Source organism: Canis aureus, chromosome 16, assembly GCF_053574225.1.
Source record: "Canis aureus isolate CA01 chromosome 16, VMU_Caureus_v.1.0, whole genome shotgun sequence".
In the NCBI taxonomy this organism is placed as follows: domain Eukaryota; kingdom Metazoa; phylum Chordata; class Mammalia; order Carnivora; family Canidae; genus Canis; species Canis aureus.
The window spans coordinates 29475958-29493875 of NC_135626.1; the positions used below are offsets into that span (position 1 = coordinate 29475958).

A 17918-nucleotide genomic window follows, 5' to 3' on the forward strand; every position below is an offset into this window, starting at 1 on the left:
TTTTTGGAGTGAACTTTAAATTTTATTAAAAAACAAGCAAACGTTTTCAACATATCAAATGCTTTAATTCCATTTCTCTGTCTGTAGGCATCGACCACAATACAGAGCAAATGCAACAAAGGCAAGTACAGCAGGGTAGTTAAGTGGTAGGTCTGTGGCCCTGGGGCCGGGGGTGGGGGAGAAAGTGCACAGGGCCAGTGGGCTGTGTCAGCGGGGCCATCCCAAGTGCTGACGCTCTGGGCTCCGAGAGCAAGTGCCGCCAGCTTACCTGCCAGTTGATCAGGGCCAAGGATCCAGGCTGCTCTAGACTTGTATAAAATAGAATTACAAACCAGAGTGCGCCCTATCTGTAGGGCTCGTTCAAGCCAACCATTCTACAGAGAGACTGCCAGGCCCAGAACTAGAGGAACAAGATCAAATGTTCTGATGAGCCACCGTCCTCTGACACTAGCACGGCTGCCCTTCCAGCAGGAATGTTCTCATACATGGCATGGTCTGGGCATCTGACGGATCACATCCGTCAGATGCCCTGTTAGCCTGGACAGTGTGAGGGGAACAAGGACAGCAATCTAACTTCCCAGCTCTCCTCTTCAACTCCCCACACTGGTCACCAAAAAGCACCACACTGTGGCAACTTCTATGGTCTATCCTGCTCAGTGTGTATGCACGCTTCCCTTTCATGGGGAGGCAGCCCAGGCCCCAGCAGAAACTGAGGAAGTGTCTGGTGTCAACAATGTGCTTGAAACTGCAGCTTCTAGGTGACTCACTTTCTTCACATGTTTCTGGAGATGACTAACTTCAATCATTTAAGTTTTGTGAACTTCTGTATGAGACAGTGACATTTTTGGATTCTTTCTCCAGATCCCTGGAACGTACCTTTTTGATATTCCTGTGAGCCTCACACACAGACTACAGTCAGGGCCTTGGGAGTAAGTGTGTGTGTGTGTGCGCGCGCGCACACGTGCACACTGTCAGAACTAAAATTAACTGGATTCTCAGACCATTTCTTCACTAAAATTAGAAACATGAGGAACAGAGGTTAAGCCAGTGCTTTACTATTCAACAAAATGCCTTTAAAACTTTGAAATAGCCAAGTTGTCATATTCCAAGCAGCAACCAAGACCTCCAAAATATTTTTCACCAAAAACATGAGGTTTCTGAATATATACAAATCAGCAGAAAATTAACCAGGTGACAAAAGTCATCAGAGTAGTGGCTTCTAAACCCTTAAAAAAAAATACAGTGGAATCCTTTTTTTCAAGAAGAGGAAGGATTTTATCTACGGAAACTTATTTTAAGCAGCATCCAGCAGGGGGCTGTGCCGAATGAAGAGAGAAAGCAGGAGCTCCGAGGGGGTCTACTCCACTGATCCCTGAGCACTGCTTGTGCTCTAAGCTTCCATGGATCACAGTCCAAAACCGATTTCCATAGAAGGATCTGAGGCTACCAATTTTTAAGCAGTCGGATAGATTAATTTGGATAGGATATGAACAAACTGTTCATAGAATTCCTTTAGAAGAATGATTTGGGGTGGGGGGAGAAAGCAGTTAGTGGAATCTCCCTTCCTAAAATTTTTCTTAGACAATTTTAAGAACATCCAATTAATTCGATTTGTCTGCAAGGTATCGATTCAACAGAAGCCAACATGAGGTACGGTATGGGCCAGTAGGTTTAAAAATTTCAGGGCAGCCCTGGTGGCTCAGCGGTTTAGCGCCGCCTTCAGCCAGGGGCCTGATCCTGGAGACCCGCGATCGAGTACACGTCAGGGTCCCTGCATGGAGCCTGCTTCTCCCTCTGTCTGTGTCTCTGCATCTCTCTCTGTCTCTCTCATGAATAAGTAAAATCTTAAAAACATTTTTTTTCAGTGTGCATCAGGAGCACTCAAGGTCCTTGTGAATAAAACCAGAGATGCCTATGTCCCATCTCCTGAAACACTGATTCATCAAGTCAGGGGCTGGGCTTCAGCATCAGAGTCAGTCAGCTCCCCAGGGGCTTCTGATGCTGCAGACCACCCGTAGATCACACTCTGAGAAACAGGAGATAGGCCCTAAAGGGAAAATTTGAGAAAGTAGGGACAAACTTTAAAACCAAAACCACCTCTTCCATCTTGTTGCTGGGAACATACCTTCATTCAGATTGGGACAGAGTAACACCACTGTTTTTTCTTTTTAAATTCCTAGATATTTTTAAGATAAATCTACCTATACTCTATTGTTCCAAATTAGGTAGAATTAAAAAAAATTCTGAATATAAAGTGCTGGTTCTTGCTTCAATATTATCATTTCAAGGAAAAACCACACAAAATTATCACCTATTCTGTTGACCTTTTTGGCCAAACAAGTACAAATTATGAATTCGGATCCACGTGAATCTGTAAATTAATATAACCTTTAAAGTCTTCTATTTAGTGCAAATTTAAAATTCCATAATATACAGTAAATACAATTTTACTTTATATTACAAATGCAAACCATTTTTCTTTTGACATGCTGGTAGTATTAATTTTTACAATGCCAAAAGGACTTTACAATTTCTGAGTCACAGAATATTTTACAACTCTAGGCAAACATATTTCAAAAAGCAAATACTACATGTTTTGACAACCCTACAAAAATAAAAATAAATAATTTTGACTATAAAATTTGTATAAACATTAGCTACATTAAGAGTTCACAGCTAATTGTTACAGAAAACCTAAAACTCATTTAAGATCACGTAATCTCCCTATTAGACAACCTGTATTTTAAAACACAAGTCAGTTTGATTTCTGCTAAACATAACAAAGCACTGAAAATTATCACCATCTACTGGAGGGATCCCTAGGAGCTGCCAGGTATTCAGTGTTTAAGCCACTAAGTTTAAGGAATTAGGAATGTACTAAGACGGTAAAGGAGAGAAATCTAAAAACAGACAAGGAGATATGCTTTACTTCGTGTATTTCTTCCTGAGAATGTAGAATTTGCTATTATGTTTAAGTCAAGACACTTTAAAATGAACAGGAAAATATCATGGCAAGTTATTTTTGGAAAGTACAGAATCCCTGGTAGTGTTGACATCTGCTACTCTAATATATAACTTGCAAACATGAGCCTTGTAAACTGCCCTTATTTAAAACCAGACATGTGCCTATCCATTTATTTGAAATGCTGGGTAAATGTACCTAAAAAGTAAATGGGCTTTGCTAAAATGGTACTTTATGATAATGATATTCAGAAATAACTTTCCTAAATGAAAATGAAGTCTGAATGACTGAATAAAGCAACAGAAAAACTTCATGAACGGTCAGTAGGGGGGAAAAAACCTTACTGGATTATGAAAATTGAAAAAATTTGTTTAAATACACAAGGGTGTTATACATAAACCTGTTTTAAGTCCAATGTAACATCAGGGTTAGAGTATAGTTTTAACGGTTAAAAAATAGTTATTTTGATTATTTTAATTCTGATATCCCAAACTAACTACTTGGATTCTATAATTAGCATTATAGAATTATATTATAGATAAATTACAGCCTAAAGCAAAGTGAATTTAACAGTGTATTTATAAAATGTGGTTTCTGTAACAATGTTGACCATGAGTTAAGGAATAAAATTCACTATACTCAAAACATGATCAGTCCATAAAAGAAAATCTATAAAACTCTCCCACCAACCTCAACAAAGGCGTATGAAAAAGGTGAAAACAGATTTACTCACAAAATCTTTCAATACTAGAATTTAACATCTCCTGTTTAGATCTGGAAGAGAGGTTAACTTAACCCGAATAAAAGCATTTTATATATATATAATGCACTGACTACTGTATCATTACTTTTTTCCTTCAAAACATGGCCCCAGCCTGAGGATCAATGAAATTTAAGTTTATGGCAATTCACGGATGACAGATCCAAAATGGATCCCTAAAGAAGATTAATGTTGTTTTGGGAGATACAGTCTAGTCTTTCAGAGATGAATGTCATGAAAGACCACCAAGCCCACAAAATGGGCCATTTGTTAGAAAAACACCAGGCTGGTTCACACCAGAAGAGCGCCCTCTAACGGTGAACCATGAGACTAGCCCTTCCATAAGTTTTTGGCAAATGAGGGTCAAATAAAAACAATGAAACAAAACTTTCAGTTATGCAAAAGTTGTTTGCCAGTGCTTTCATTCCCCTCTTTTTAAAAAATATTGAGTAATATATTTGGAAAATGAGATTATCTGGGTAATATATATGTCAGGAGAATTAAATTATGGGTTTTAATTACTTAGTCAATAGGCTACATTTCTAATTGTGACTATGTGATAAATTTAACATATTAAATAAAGCCATGTATTGTAAACACTAACCACAAGTATACCACAACGAAGAAAATAAATAAATAAAAAAATATCTCTCTCATTTTAAAATAAATAAATACAAACATTTTAGCACAGGAATCTGTCCACTTCCCCAAGGGAAATTTCTGTTAAGTACTTTGGATATCAAAAACTACTGTACTTCAAAATACTACAAGACCACTGGACTTTTAGAAGTTAGTAATCATGACTGAACTTTTTTTTGAACAATTACTATGACAAATTTTCTGCAGTACTTTTTTTGAACTGTTGATACTGTCTTTTACTCAGGAGAAACTGGTCAACAGTCCAACGCAGAAACCCTACATTTCAATCCAAAGTGCTCTGAATGTTCATCTTTACCATCTCACCTATGTGACTGTCGGCTGGCTACACGTGGTCATAAATGAGATGCTGAATTTCAGTTCAACGTGTTCATTAGTAAGATTAACTGAACAACATTTGGGGGTCTGAAAATGCTCTCAAGATAAAAATTATAACAAAAAATTTAAGTATTGTCTTTAACACTTGTCCTTTTAGGTTTCCTGGAAATAGATCCTTATGGATCCACTCAGTGCTGGGAGGCAGGAAGTGGTCAGGGGCAAGCTGCAGGAGGAGGCCCTGCATTAACCATGCTGGTTTGACACTAAGCATATCCTTTCAAAAAAGTGGGTTAATTACTTAAAAATGTTATGGTGTCACACATTAAGAAGATGGCAATGATTTTTCCACCTACATCTTGCTGGATGGGTAACATGTCCATCAAATGTGTGCTCAAGAATAAGGAATGAGGGTGCATGCCTCAGAGCAAGGCCCATTCTCCAACATAAAGCCACAAGAAACACTTCACCTTCAAGTAATTAACATTCTGTGACTTTTTAAAGTTAGTGCATTATGAATGGGGTGTTCTGCTGAAAAAGGAACAGGCATCTGTAAACAACTGGAAATTTGGCTGTCTGGGAAATGCTATTTACATAAATGTATCCCCATTATGCTACTGGTGAAATTAAGACTAAACAGTTGGTAGAGAATTTCTAACTTCCGGATGACTATGTATCTACCTGTTGGTGAGGATTTTACTCTTTCATTTCCTCATCCGCCTACTCAGTTTCCTTTATGTCCTCTTGATCTGAAGTACTGGAGATGTCATCATCTGTCTGTTCTCCCGAGAAATACAACATCAGTGCGTGTGTCTTGTGAGTTATGGTGACGGTGCAGGGCCCCTGGGCCCATGGCTCCCCATCTACCTGCATGGGCATCATCGAGCACTTCAAAATCAACTGGTATGGGGGAGATAATTAGACAAAAGTCAGTCCCCAAAAGTTCAGAAGGGGGTCCTCCTTAATACTACCATCCACAGCCCCTTAACCTTTCTCAAGGAGTTCTTAGTCTTTCGTTCTTACAAAATTAATCTGAATTTATCTTTGGTCATCAATGGTTTAAGGGATTCTTTTCCACTGAAAGCTTTGGTTCTTCTACACTTCCTGTCTCTTCCCCCTCACACCCAATCCTTCAGCAGAGGCTGAACAACAGTGCAGGCTGTAGAGCACCCTTCAAGGGAAGCTATAGTGTGCAGATCTTCTAACGCAGCAGTGGCTTAGAAATGGACTCAGACCATGAGCCTACGTACAGATGAAACACAGAGCAACATTCCACCTACCCGCACCGTATGCGCTTGTCCTATTCGGAAAGGGTTTGCCAGTTTCACTTGAATCTGAGCACAGTGGAAAGACCCGTACACTCCAACGACCTCCAGCAAACCGTCATCATGCCTACGGGTGGAAAAAGGAAACACCGATTAGGTGATGCCATGAAATACAACCAGCCATGTTAGGACAACAACGTTTTCACCAAGGTGGACAACTGACTTATTAAATATTCGTATTAATGAGGTATGGAAAAACGAAAAATTTTGAACACAAAATATTAACAGTTTATAGAGAACGAGGGAACATGACATATCAAAAGTGACCACAAGTGTACCCACCTGGCTAGAGGGTAAGTCTCGTCTCCCATCCCTTCCCACAGTCTGCAGCCACCGCCCCAGTATCCGATGTTCAGAACTATAATACCTTCCAGGTTAGGCAGTTCTACTCGCTCGCCATCCAGTTCTAGCTTTAAAGAAATCCGAGGAGTTAGTTACTATGGGGCATGCTATTTCCAGACATATCCACTCAGGATTCACATCCATTTCCATACATGTAGGGTGTGAGAGACGCACGTGTAACAGATTCCTTCCTCCCCGCCCCCCAACCCCCCAGCCCCCCACCAAGGAATCTGCCTTCCTATTCAGTGGTTATTATAATACATTAATGGTAACATTCTTTTTTTTTTTTTTTTTTTTTTTTAGGATTTTATCTATTTATTCATGAGAGACACAGAGAGAGAGAGAGGCAGAGGGAGAAGCAGATTCCATGCAGGGAGCCCAATGTGGGACTCGATCCTGGCACTCCAGGATCATGCCCTGAGCTGAAGGCAGGCACTTAACCCCTGAGCCACCTAGGCATCCCTCATTATTATTTTTTTTTTTACCAAGGTTAAAATGGCACAGTTTTTATTAAATCTCAGTATCTTTTTTCCGGCCTCTTCTGATTTGCTGTGGCACCTGAACTACTCCCTTCTTTTGCTTCTGGAAGCCAGACTCTCCTTGGGGTGGTCCTTCTCAAACAACACTGACAGTCCCACCTCCTGCCTCAGGTTGGCTATGTCCAAGGCTCCACACTCTTCTCAGGCTGCAGACTATGGAGGAGAAGCTCAGCCACTGCCACGTCGTTAACTGCCATCTCGGGGCTGCTAGCTCTAGCTCACTGGGCCGGGAAAAGCACTGGGCCAAAACTGTGTATCCTACTGCCCATAAAACACTTCAACCAATTGCAGCCCTTGAAACTGCTATGCATGGCACTGAGCTAACATGAAGCATCTTCTTTATGGCCCCAACCACCTACTTCCCAGGAGAGAAGGCTTCAGGCCCCAGCTACCTAAGCCACAAAGCTAGGGCCATCTTTGCCTTCTTCGCTTTCACCCTCCACTTCTAAGTAGCTACCATTTCCCTCACTCCCAGTGACAACCTGGGAGTGAGGGAGGGCACTTCCTCAAGCTCCTCCCCCACGTGCTCCAGCCAGCTGTCTCTCCTCTTCCTCATCGCTCTCACAGCACTAACAAAATGCAAACATGCCATCCCCGATGACAGCCTGTCAGTGCCTGATTCGTGCTCAGCACAAAATCCAACTTCTCTGACAGGCCACCATGGCCCCTCTGTCATCTGGCCTCAGCTCTTGCCCCTCTCCCTGCCACAAGCTATGCTCCAGCTACAACTCACTCAAAGACACCATGTTCTTTCTTCCCTCTGGGTCTCTACACGTGTTCTTCTTAGCCTAGAACAATCTTCTTTTTTTGGAGGGGGAATGGCAGTAAAGGTTGACTGAGCAAGAGTGAAGGTTATTGAATGATAGAGCACAAAGCTCCCAAAACCCATCTGAGAGGGTTGCCCAGCCTAGAACAATTTTCACCTCCTTTTTCACTTAGCTATCTCTTACTTAATTTTCAGATTCCACCTTGTCACTTCTTCAAGAAAGACTTGGTATGGTCCCTTTCCCTAGACAGTTTCTCCAGCCTCTGGGTTATGCGCTGCTCTTATTCTTTTAAGATCAAATACTTTCCTTATCATGTCATCCCTCATTCTGTATTGCAGCGTGGTTTAAGTATCTTCCTTCAATCTACACCATAACCTTAGTGAGAATAAGGGATTTATTTATTTATTTACTAATCTCTGACTTGTCAAATTTCCTAATTTTTTAAAAAAGATTTTTATTTATTTATTAATGAGACACACACAGAGAGAGACAGGCAGAGGGAGAAGCAGGCTCCATGTTGGGAGCCCAACGCGGGACTTGATCCGGGGTCTCCAGGATCATGCTCTGGGCCAAAGGCAGGCGCTGAACCATTGAGCCACCCAGGCTGCCCAGAATGAGGGATTTATCACTGTATCTCCAGTACCTAAGACAGTGCTTGGCATTTTATAGGTGGCTTCACAAGTAAATTTTTTTTTGTAATATTTTACTTATTTATCTGACAGAGAGAGAGCACAAGTAGGCAGAATGACAGGCAGAAGGAAAGGGAGAAGCAGGCTCCCTGCTGAGATGTGGCGCTCAATCCCAGGACCCCAGGATTATGACTTGAGCCTAAAGCAGATGCTTAACTGACAGAGCCAGCCAGGCACCCCCACAAATAATTTTTGTATAAATAAAATATTAGACACATAAAAATAAAGTATTATCATGTTTGCTTCACTTTACCAATGCTATCAGAGGCCAGGATAAAGGAAACATGATAAAGTAGATGATAAAACTTTTTTTTTTAATGGCAAATCTTGCTATCTATCCTGAGCCGTGGCTGCAAAATCTGTGAGCTCAGCATCAGCCTGACCGCCACGCCCTTCCTCGGTGTACATATCATCAGGCTCCTCATATTCCCTTATTTTTCTTTTTTCCAAGCTGTTTGCCTGGCTTTCCCTTTTACTTATTTTACTAGTTCTAGGCTTTTCTGGCTTAATGTCTTTGTTGGTATGGTTAGCCATTACAGATTCTTTCTGGAAGCAAGCAAGGAATATACATATAAGACTTTGCCATATCATGATGTCAGGGATACTGCAGCAATAAGCACTCATTAACATTCTACTTTTACTGCTTGTATATCATCTTTACTTTAGTATAGAAGAAAGATAACATGGCAACCTAATATAAATTCAACTTTGCGTTTAAACTTCCTCTGAGAGTCACTGACGAGGTCAGGCACTGTGTGAGGTTGCTTCACGTCTGTCATCCAGTATGAAGGGAAGCTGTTCAGTATCAGTTAAATGGGCTGGAGGTGGATAAACTCGGGTTCAGATCCTGATTATGGGTGTATATGGATGGACACTGCGTGAATTTGGGCAAATTACTTAATTTCACACAGTTTTCTCCTCTGCATAATGAGAATATAAAAGTACCTGCCCTATAGGGTTGTGGTGACAATTTAGTGGGATAATGCATATAAAGCATTTAATAAATTACATGGCACATAGTAAATATTCCATGTATGTTAGTGAAATATGTTAACAGAAAATTCAGCACTTCTATTAAAAGAAAAAAAAAAGTTTACAACCCACAGATCACCTAAAACTTTAAAAACTTACCTCAATTTTTTTATTCAAATCTTTACATTCTTGCACTAAACAGTCTTTGGTTCCATAGAATAAGTAAACAGCCTATGAGAAATGGACAGAAAAAGGGATATCAAAACAACCTACCAGGCTCTGAAAGCAAGACAAAGACCAAAGTTTCCTGACATGACCATTGAGCCATGTTTCCTTAGAATGGACCAGATTCTCATGGGAATAATGGGCACCATTACTTTTGAGCTGAATTAGTCCATTTTTCAGGGAATTTGAGAGGGAGCGGTTCGCCTAAGTGATGTTTTCTCTCAGTTTATCCAAAAAGCTACTTTTTACAAAGAAATACTATATTAAAATCAGAAAATTCTACCTTTTCCTAAGGTAGAATTACTCACTGAAACAGGAATACACATCATTCTAGTGAACATTTTATAATCACTTTTGGATATAGGAAGGTTGATGGAGGCTCTGAGATGTTAATCACTAATCATACAAACAGCAACACTGCCTTAGTAACTATATGAATAGGAAAGAACTCTGTAAATTTGAAATGTCTGTGAAACAAAACCAGGAGAAAAACTGTTTTGCATTTAATTTTCACATCTTGTTGCTTAATTATCAAGTCATTTAAAAAACTCCAAAATCAAACCTCCACCGAAGGAATTAATGGTACTAGAAATTAGAGTGATGATCATAGTTAAAAGCCATAGTAAACAAATTGCTGCTTCTCTTACTTCATCTGCATTTTGGGAGTTTTTTGAGGCTACAGGAATCTGTTTTTTCCACTGAGGCCTTCACCCAAACTTTCTCCTGCCTAAAATTTTTTCCCTTAGTTTACATTTACGTAAATAAGATAAGCAACATGCGTCTTTCCATTTCCAACTTCCATTAGTTGTCACCTAAGCAAAATGTGAATTTTAGAAAGCTTGTCACAGTTATAAATTACTCTGATAAAATACATTTAAGGATCTAATTTGACAGTCTTACACAAAACAGAGCAAGTAAATGTTTCCATAAGTTCTATCTGAATCTACTTGAAAGAGTGCGAGATAGAATCGAACTATTGATTTTTACTGTACCTTCAGTGATAAGCAGGAAATGTTATTTTATCCAACACACCTTATTAAGAATTCTGCTAGAAAACAGAGATGGTGCCTTCTCACGATGAGCATGAAAATTGAGAGCCATGAGAGCATCAGGTCCAACAGAAAAATAGTTGTTCATTGTGAATTCCTGTGCAAAAGGGTAAGAGTAAGCAACAGATTATGCTTCAGTCTAAGTCTATGACATATGTAAAAAATGTGAATCTTAGTCTTTGAGTTCTTTGTGAAAATTTAATACCTTCTGCAGTTACTTTTCACTTAGAGCTGATGCTACCCAGTGAAGTTTCCAGAAATAAAGCTTCAGTTCAAAGGCCAATAACAACCTATATGAATTTCATTTTGGTCTTCTGGTTCACATGCTACACCTCAGATCTTTTCGTCTAGCACAGCTCTACTTTGCATCCAGGCTTTCCACGCCTGTGTTCCCATCACATGTGCTTTTCACTTTCATTGCAACTCTCAGGGTCCCTGCTTTATCTACTTCCCACCCTGCACAAACCCCTCAGTCTCCATCTCAGCTCTGTCTCTTGCTCCTGAGCCTGGAGCTTGCACTTCCAACTTCCATCCAATGTGCCACAGCCTCGAGGGTGGTGTGCCCCAAATCTAACTCATCTTCCTCTTCTTCAAACCTGAAACTCTTTCTCTTTTTCTTAGCTTGGTTAATGTCATTTCCATACATCCAGCTGAAACAACCAGAAACATGGTATAATGTGTTATCTTCTCTTTCCCTAATATCCAACAGCTGCCACATTGCCCCTCAATTCTACCTCTAGAATATCTTTTAACTGTCTTCCTGCTGAGAGTCCCAGTGTTTTGCCCTTGTGCAAGTTTCCAGGCTATTTTCCATCCCCAGAATATCTGCTGGAAAATACAGAGCTACTGAGCTACTGTCTCTGTAGTTGTTGCTACCCAGAATCTGCAACCTGTAGGATCTACTTCCTCTGCCTGGAAAGCCTTGTGTGCCTTTCTCTGTTGTTCTAGATTGTGTTTGCCTTGTAAGGACCCTCCACACATCACTTCCCCTGTAGTCTTTCCTGCCTGATCTGCTGAGGAGGTAAGAAGTGCACCCGCCCTGTGTTTTCCCCCATGGCCCTCTTTGCAGTTCAACTTGAGGGCTGAACATGTGGGTTTCTCTTCTGCTCTGGGAGCAGTCCCTTGAGGTAATAAGCACCACGTCTCTGCATCCCGGCACTGGGCCATACGTGTACAAGGGGCACTTCCCCATGTCTGCTGAAACCATCTGCTACTGAGGCCCGAAAAACATACCTTGGGTTTTCTTAAGTTGTAGTACCCTTTATTTGTTACTTGAACTTTCCATCTAAAAAACAAAAGTTACAAAAAAAAAAAAAAAGGTAATTATTACTAAATTAACCACCAGTTAACTATAATTATTACCAGTCAATTCTGGATGCCTATAGATGATGTTCTTCTATGAAAACAGGATTTGAAAAAATAAGCACGCCTAAATGACGATGCAAATTCTGAGGGATATCCTCAGCCACCGTGACTCCAGTCCTTCCAATAATAACACAGTAGATAGTAAGAGAATAGAAGCCCAGTGCCTGTGGATGAGGACAACTAACACCATCTTGTACATTTAAATGACATCCGATAACCACACGAGTCTTCATCTTTAAACCAAACGATATTCCTGAAGCTCCAGAAATCCACTGTTCAGGGGAAATACTGCTCACCTGTCTAGTTTAATTCCATCTGCTTCCATCACGTTTCTTAAGACCTGTGCGACTGGGATCTCCCCTGCGTACCCTGTGCCCCAGCCCAGGGTGTTGGACAGATCGTTGCCTGTTCCCAAGGGCAGGACCGCCACCTGTGGAATGTACTTTTCTTGTCCCTAGAAAACCAGAGATACAGGTGAGAGGCTTCTCTTCAGACCATCTGTGGGGTAACAGTATTTGGTAAAACTCATAGACTGAACCATATGTTGCTTTTCTGAAGGTAAGAAGATCTGCTTAGTCATTATATTCAAAACCGGTAAAGTCTTCTAACACTCCTCAGTGTAGAAAGAAAGGCAGCCTGAATACCACAACCCTTATTTCGGAGCTGCTGCTGTGGGAGGCGTACAGGTCTCAAAGACAGATACCTTCATCTTCATCTCATCCACTGCGTCCAGGACCCAGCCCACTGTGCCGTCCCCGCCGCAAACAAGCACTCGGGCTGAGTGATAGGGGAGAAGAGTACAGAGCTGCAGGGCTTTGATTGGGGGAGTTTTAGTCACATCGAAAACCTAGAAATGAAAGAAAAGGAAAGATTACTTTTATCCAACATTGTCCTCCATCTGTGAGGACAAGCTCCTTTCAGAGGAGTACACAAACAGGGGGAGCAGCAGGCACAGTGAGAGGGAGAAGCAGGCTCCCCACTGAACGGGGAGCCTGATGCAGCACTCGATCCCAGGACTCTGAGATCATGACCTGAGCTGAAGGTAGACGCTTCACCAACTGAGCTACCAGGCGCCCTGATTCTTATTTTTTAAATTGAGGTATAAGTTACATATAACAAAACTCTCATTTAAAATGAACCCACTGAAAGTGGACAATGAAGTGATTTTTGGTAAGTTTATGGAGTTGTGCAAGCACCACTATAATCCAGTTCAGGACATTTTCACTGCTCTAAGAAGATCCCTTGGTGTCTGGATGCAAGCACTGGATGTAGGATCCCACACTGCCTGGCTTCAGGCAGCCACGCACCTCCTCTGTCTCTGTGCTCCTGGCTTTTCTGGACAGGTTATATAAATGGAGCCAAACTATATGGGTCCTTGCACTTGGCTCACTTTGCGCGTTTTTGAGATTCACCCATGGTAGCATGTATGCATCAGTACTTTGTCCCTTCTTATCACTGACTGATATTCCCTTGTGTAGGTGCAAATTTGGTTTTACCAACTTGCCAGCTGATGGACAGCTGGGTTGTTTCCACTTTCTGGCTATTATGAATATTGCTACTATGAACATCTGCATTAAAAGTCTTTGTGGGATGTCCCCTATGCTTTCACTTCCCTTGGGCAGTCTGCTAGAAATGGGATTGCTATGTGGTATGGTGAATTTCTGTTTAACTTTTCAAGAAATTGCTGCGCTGTTTTCTTAAGTGGATGCACCATTTTATATCCCCACCATGAGAATATCCCTTTCTCCATATATTCAAATGGTCTGGTACTCTTATAATTCTTTCCTATAACAGAGTGACAACTGGTTTAAAGCATTAACCACCACTACAATTTAGGGAAAATGAAAAGCTAAACATGACAAGATTAATATAGACAGAAGCTTTTCTCTTTCGTTACCTGGACTGGGTTTAGGAGGATCCTAAATTCTCCCAGCAGCCCTTCTCCCATGTTAGTTCCACTACGAGAGTTGGCCAGGATTATTAATGGGGTCCACTGCTTTCCAAGCTTAGAGGCTAGCTAAAAAAAATTAATGTAAGTGAAAAGGGTTTAATATCTCAAAGATACTGAGCAATAAAATTTTCATTTCTTGGTAATGGGTGCTGTAAATTTGCTGGGAGAAAACCAACACAGCACAATGAATACAATGTATAAATCAAAGAATTCTAGGAATGGAAAGTGAACTCAGAGAGAATAATTCAACTTGCACTTATGTCTTAATTCTCTTCTCCATTATTCTAGATAAGTCACCTGGGCGATGCCTAAATAATAAGGAACTAACAAGGTAGCCCATTCCACTATTAACTCAAATTATTAGGAAGTTTGACTTAAACGGAGTTAAAAATCTTTCAATAATGTCTCTTTATTCTAATTTTGCTTCCTAGAGCAACCAGAAATAGTTTTATTTGTTCTTCCACAAAACTTCTGCTCAAACACCTGAAGCATTGTATCTTTTATGAGCCTTGTCTTCTAGGTGATCCATTTTAAGTTCTTTCAACTGTTCACAGAATAGACAGATTTTCTCTGCTCTCTTACTTTGTCCTTTTCTGGATGTATTCTAATGTATTTTAGTTTGCAAGGGTTTTTTTTAAATGGGGTACTCAAAATCAGTTTTAAGAATTCAGATTTGCACAAAGGCCAAAGTCAAATGAAATTCATGTTCTTTTAACCAATCCATTTCTTCCCTCTCCCTTCTCCTTGTGGATGTAAACCTGAATGGAGATGCTCCCTGGCCTTACTTACCATTTCTCATCCTGCAGGGTCTCAGATTGAATTCAGACATATTAAGGGACTGTATATTTAAAAAAACATGTATAACATTAAACATAATGCCTTAATTAAAAAAAAAATATTTTAGAGAGCAAGTGAGCATGTGTGAGCTGGGGGAAGCCCAGGGCAGAGCGAGAGGGACAAGCATACTCCATGCTGAGGGAGGAGCCCAGGCTCAGGACCCTGAGATCATGACCAGAGCCAAAACCAGGACTTGGATGTTCAACCCACTGAGCCACCCAGGTGTCCCACTGTTTTAAAATTTTAAAATGTCTTTTTCTTCAGCAGGAATACTGACAAAGATGACATTTAAGATATAAAATCCTAACTTGGAAAAGACATAAAATATAATTTCAAAATAAAATAGTTCAATTATTTTGGCATATTCAAGTAGGAAATAAATGCAGTTTTTTAAAGTTATCCCTTAAGAACTACATAAAGACTGAGAGATACATTTATATCCGTTTCCATACACATATATCCTGCAAAGTGTTAACACCTTTAATGTTCAAATTATTTGTAAGGAGCACCTAATGTGCAATGTAAATCTATCTTTAGGCACCCTACATAAAGTTCCAAATAAAAAATTCGGTTAGAATAACGTGTGAGGAAAATCCATGTTTTCTTTTCACAGATAGTAATAAAGAATTTCAAAGCTGGATGTTTATCAGAGTTATCTGAGGACCCTAAAGAAATACATATTCCTGGGACCTGCCTTCCACCCACTAAACCAAACCTGGTGATGGCGGTGGGGCGGCGGGGGGGGGGGGGGCTTGGGAATTTATTCTCAAAAAGCTCCCCGTGTGATTCAGATGCAGGCACCGATTGAGAAACCAGTAAGAGAACATTTCCAATTTCCCTTTCAACATGAAAGCGCTCCAGAGCCAAACCCTGTGGCACATCTCTGACCACTAGGCGGGGTTCTACAGCTCACCATAGTGATTCTTCCCTCAATGCCCCATACTTGTTGCACACGGACTTCAATGACTTGTGAAAATCAATTACATTAGGAAAAATGAACTCTAATTACCACTGCATAATCCGTTTTTTTGTCTTTACGCATCTGATTGATAGAAGTCAAATAACTTGGGGGAATGATGAGGTTTCTGAATTCTCCAAAATCACATTTTTCATTCTTCAAGCTATTTTTCATGCACTCATCATGTACTGTTTTCTGACACCAAATGCACCTGTGGGAAGAAAGAAACAAAGACAATAATTAATTTTAAACCATAATTTCACTGATGTGTAAACAGATTGTTCCTGTAAAAAAAATTAGTAGTAATCTCATCATTATTAGAACATAAAATCTACTAAATAAAAGATTTGTAACTGCCTGCATAGTGAAAAGGAGTGATCAAGTTTGAATATACTTGGCAGTGTAATCTAACAGTGGTTTTTAAAGTGTGGTCCAGGGGATCCCTGGGTGGCGCAGAGGTTTAGCGCCAGCCTTTGGCCCAGGGCGCGATCCTGGAGACCCGGGATCGAATCCCACGTCGGGCTCCCGGTGCATGGAGCCTGCTTCTCCCTCTGCTTGTGTCTCTGCCTCTCTCTCTCTCTGTGACTATCATAAATAAATAAAAATTAAAAAAAAAAAAAGTTAAAGTGTGGTCCAGGGCCCCCAAAGATCCTTCCAAGACGACTCTGAGGTTAAAATCACTTTAATAATAAGGGGCACCTGGGTGGCTCAGTCAGTTAAGTGTCTGACTCTTGATGTCAGCTCAGGTCTTGACCTTGGGGTCATGAGTTCTGGCTCCATGTTGGTCTCCGTGCCTGGTGTGGAGCCAACTTAAAAAAAAAAATCACTTTAATAGTAATACCAAGATGCTATTCCATTTTCCTTCTCTCAGGAGTGTGCAGACCCAATGCAGAAGCAGATAGGAGTATGTAGGTGGCCTCTAAGCCAAAGAAATGTACCAAAAAAGTAAAACAGTGTCACTCTTCTCAAGTTTCATTTCTTTTTCATAAAAATATTGTTATGTTACTTTAAAAAGGAATGTTTAAACAATTTCTCAGTTTTAATGTGAAACATGGAAATGCCTGTAGACATAATCCACATAAACAAAAAAACTGGGTCTACGACAATGGTTCTGAATCCGAATTATTTGTGTGTTTTTTTTTTTTAAAGATTTTATTTATTTATTCATAGAGACAGAGAGAGAGAGAAAGGGGCAGAGGCACAGGCAGAGGGAGAAGCAGGCTCCATGCAGGGAGCCCGACATGGGACTCGATCCAGGGTCTCCAGGATCACACCCCAGGCTGCAGGCAGCGCTAAACTGCTGCGCCACCGGGGCTGCCCAATTATTTGTGTTTTGGTTGAAATATGTTTGTGAGGCCTAAAAGTCCTTGCTGCTTAATGAAATGCTCCACTGGCCTGGGTCCAGTTTGAAAACCTCCTACGTTAGGACATCCTTGAACAGTCTAGTAAGTAGAGTAAGACAGTCAATTTCTTGTTGGCAGTTAATACAAAACTAGTCTATATATTGCATTTGAAATACAGGCAGAAGACATTTATATTCAGATTTACCTCTGGATGGCCATGTGTGTGAAATAAACAGAATAGTGCTGGAAAAGGTCCCGGGTTTCCATTATTAATCTGCTAAGAATTTAATCCACTCACAAATAAGGCAGAGCTGACTGTATAGACAAAAGCAGGCTGACAGAAAATAATGGTTATAATTAAATGAATAATTAAAAAAAAAGAGGATAAAAGGTTTTTGCCCAAGGTCAACTTGGACTTTTTTTGGACTTCTATTTTAAGGTTGTTTTTTTCCGGTGGATGTTCAGATTTGCCAAGTGATTACTGCTATTTACTCAGGAGTCCTATTTGCTGCTGAAAGAAGTGTTATCTGCATTATCTGTTAGTAAACTATAAAATAACCTGCATATGTTTTGTTTATACTTGATTTTAAATACACAATACACAATACATGTGTACTGCAAAGTATACCAACTCCATCTACTGTGCTATTAACTTTAAAAAGAGGATATTGTTATTGCAAATAACCTGAAAGAGTACCCCTGAATTATTTCACATAGGTTTCCTCCAGTAAGAAAAGTGGGACTCAGGGGTAAGAAGAACATTCACTTTTTTTTACTCTATAGTCTCCTGTACAAGACATTTAGATAATTTATTTTTCTAAGTATAAACAACATGATGAACTACCATAAACAGAAATGAGAT

General features: G+C 40.3%; 1 protein-coding gene across 1 annotated transcript in view; it reads right to left on the reverse strand.

Annotated features, from left to right (window-relative positions):
- DGKE (diacylglycerol kinase epsilon) overlaps positions 1–17918 on the reverse strand; it is a 24200-nt gene continuing 6282 nt past the window's right edge. The window contains exons 3-12 of the mRNA XM_077852606.1: positions 15765–15924; positions 13865–13984; positions 12671–12814; positions 12264–12421; positions 11836–11887; positions 10586–10699; positions 9488–9559; positions 6302–6429; positions 5975–6086; positions 1–5594 (exon numbers count right to left, since the gene is read on the reverse strand). Of these exons, the coding sequence (XP_077708732.1) occupies positions 5415–5594; positions 5975–6086; positions 6302–6429; positions 9488–9559; positions 10586–10699; positions 11836–11887; positions 12264–12421; positions 12671–12814; positions 13865–13984; positions 15765–15924 (1240 nt within the window). The 3' untranslated portion in view covers positions 1–5414. The remainder of the gene's footprint in view (positions 5595–5974; positions 6087–6301; positions 6430–9487; positions 9560–10585; positions 10700–11835; positions 11888–12263; positions 12422–12670; positions 12815–13864; positions 13985–15764; positions 15925–17918) is intronic.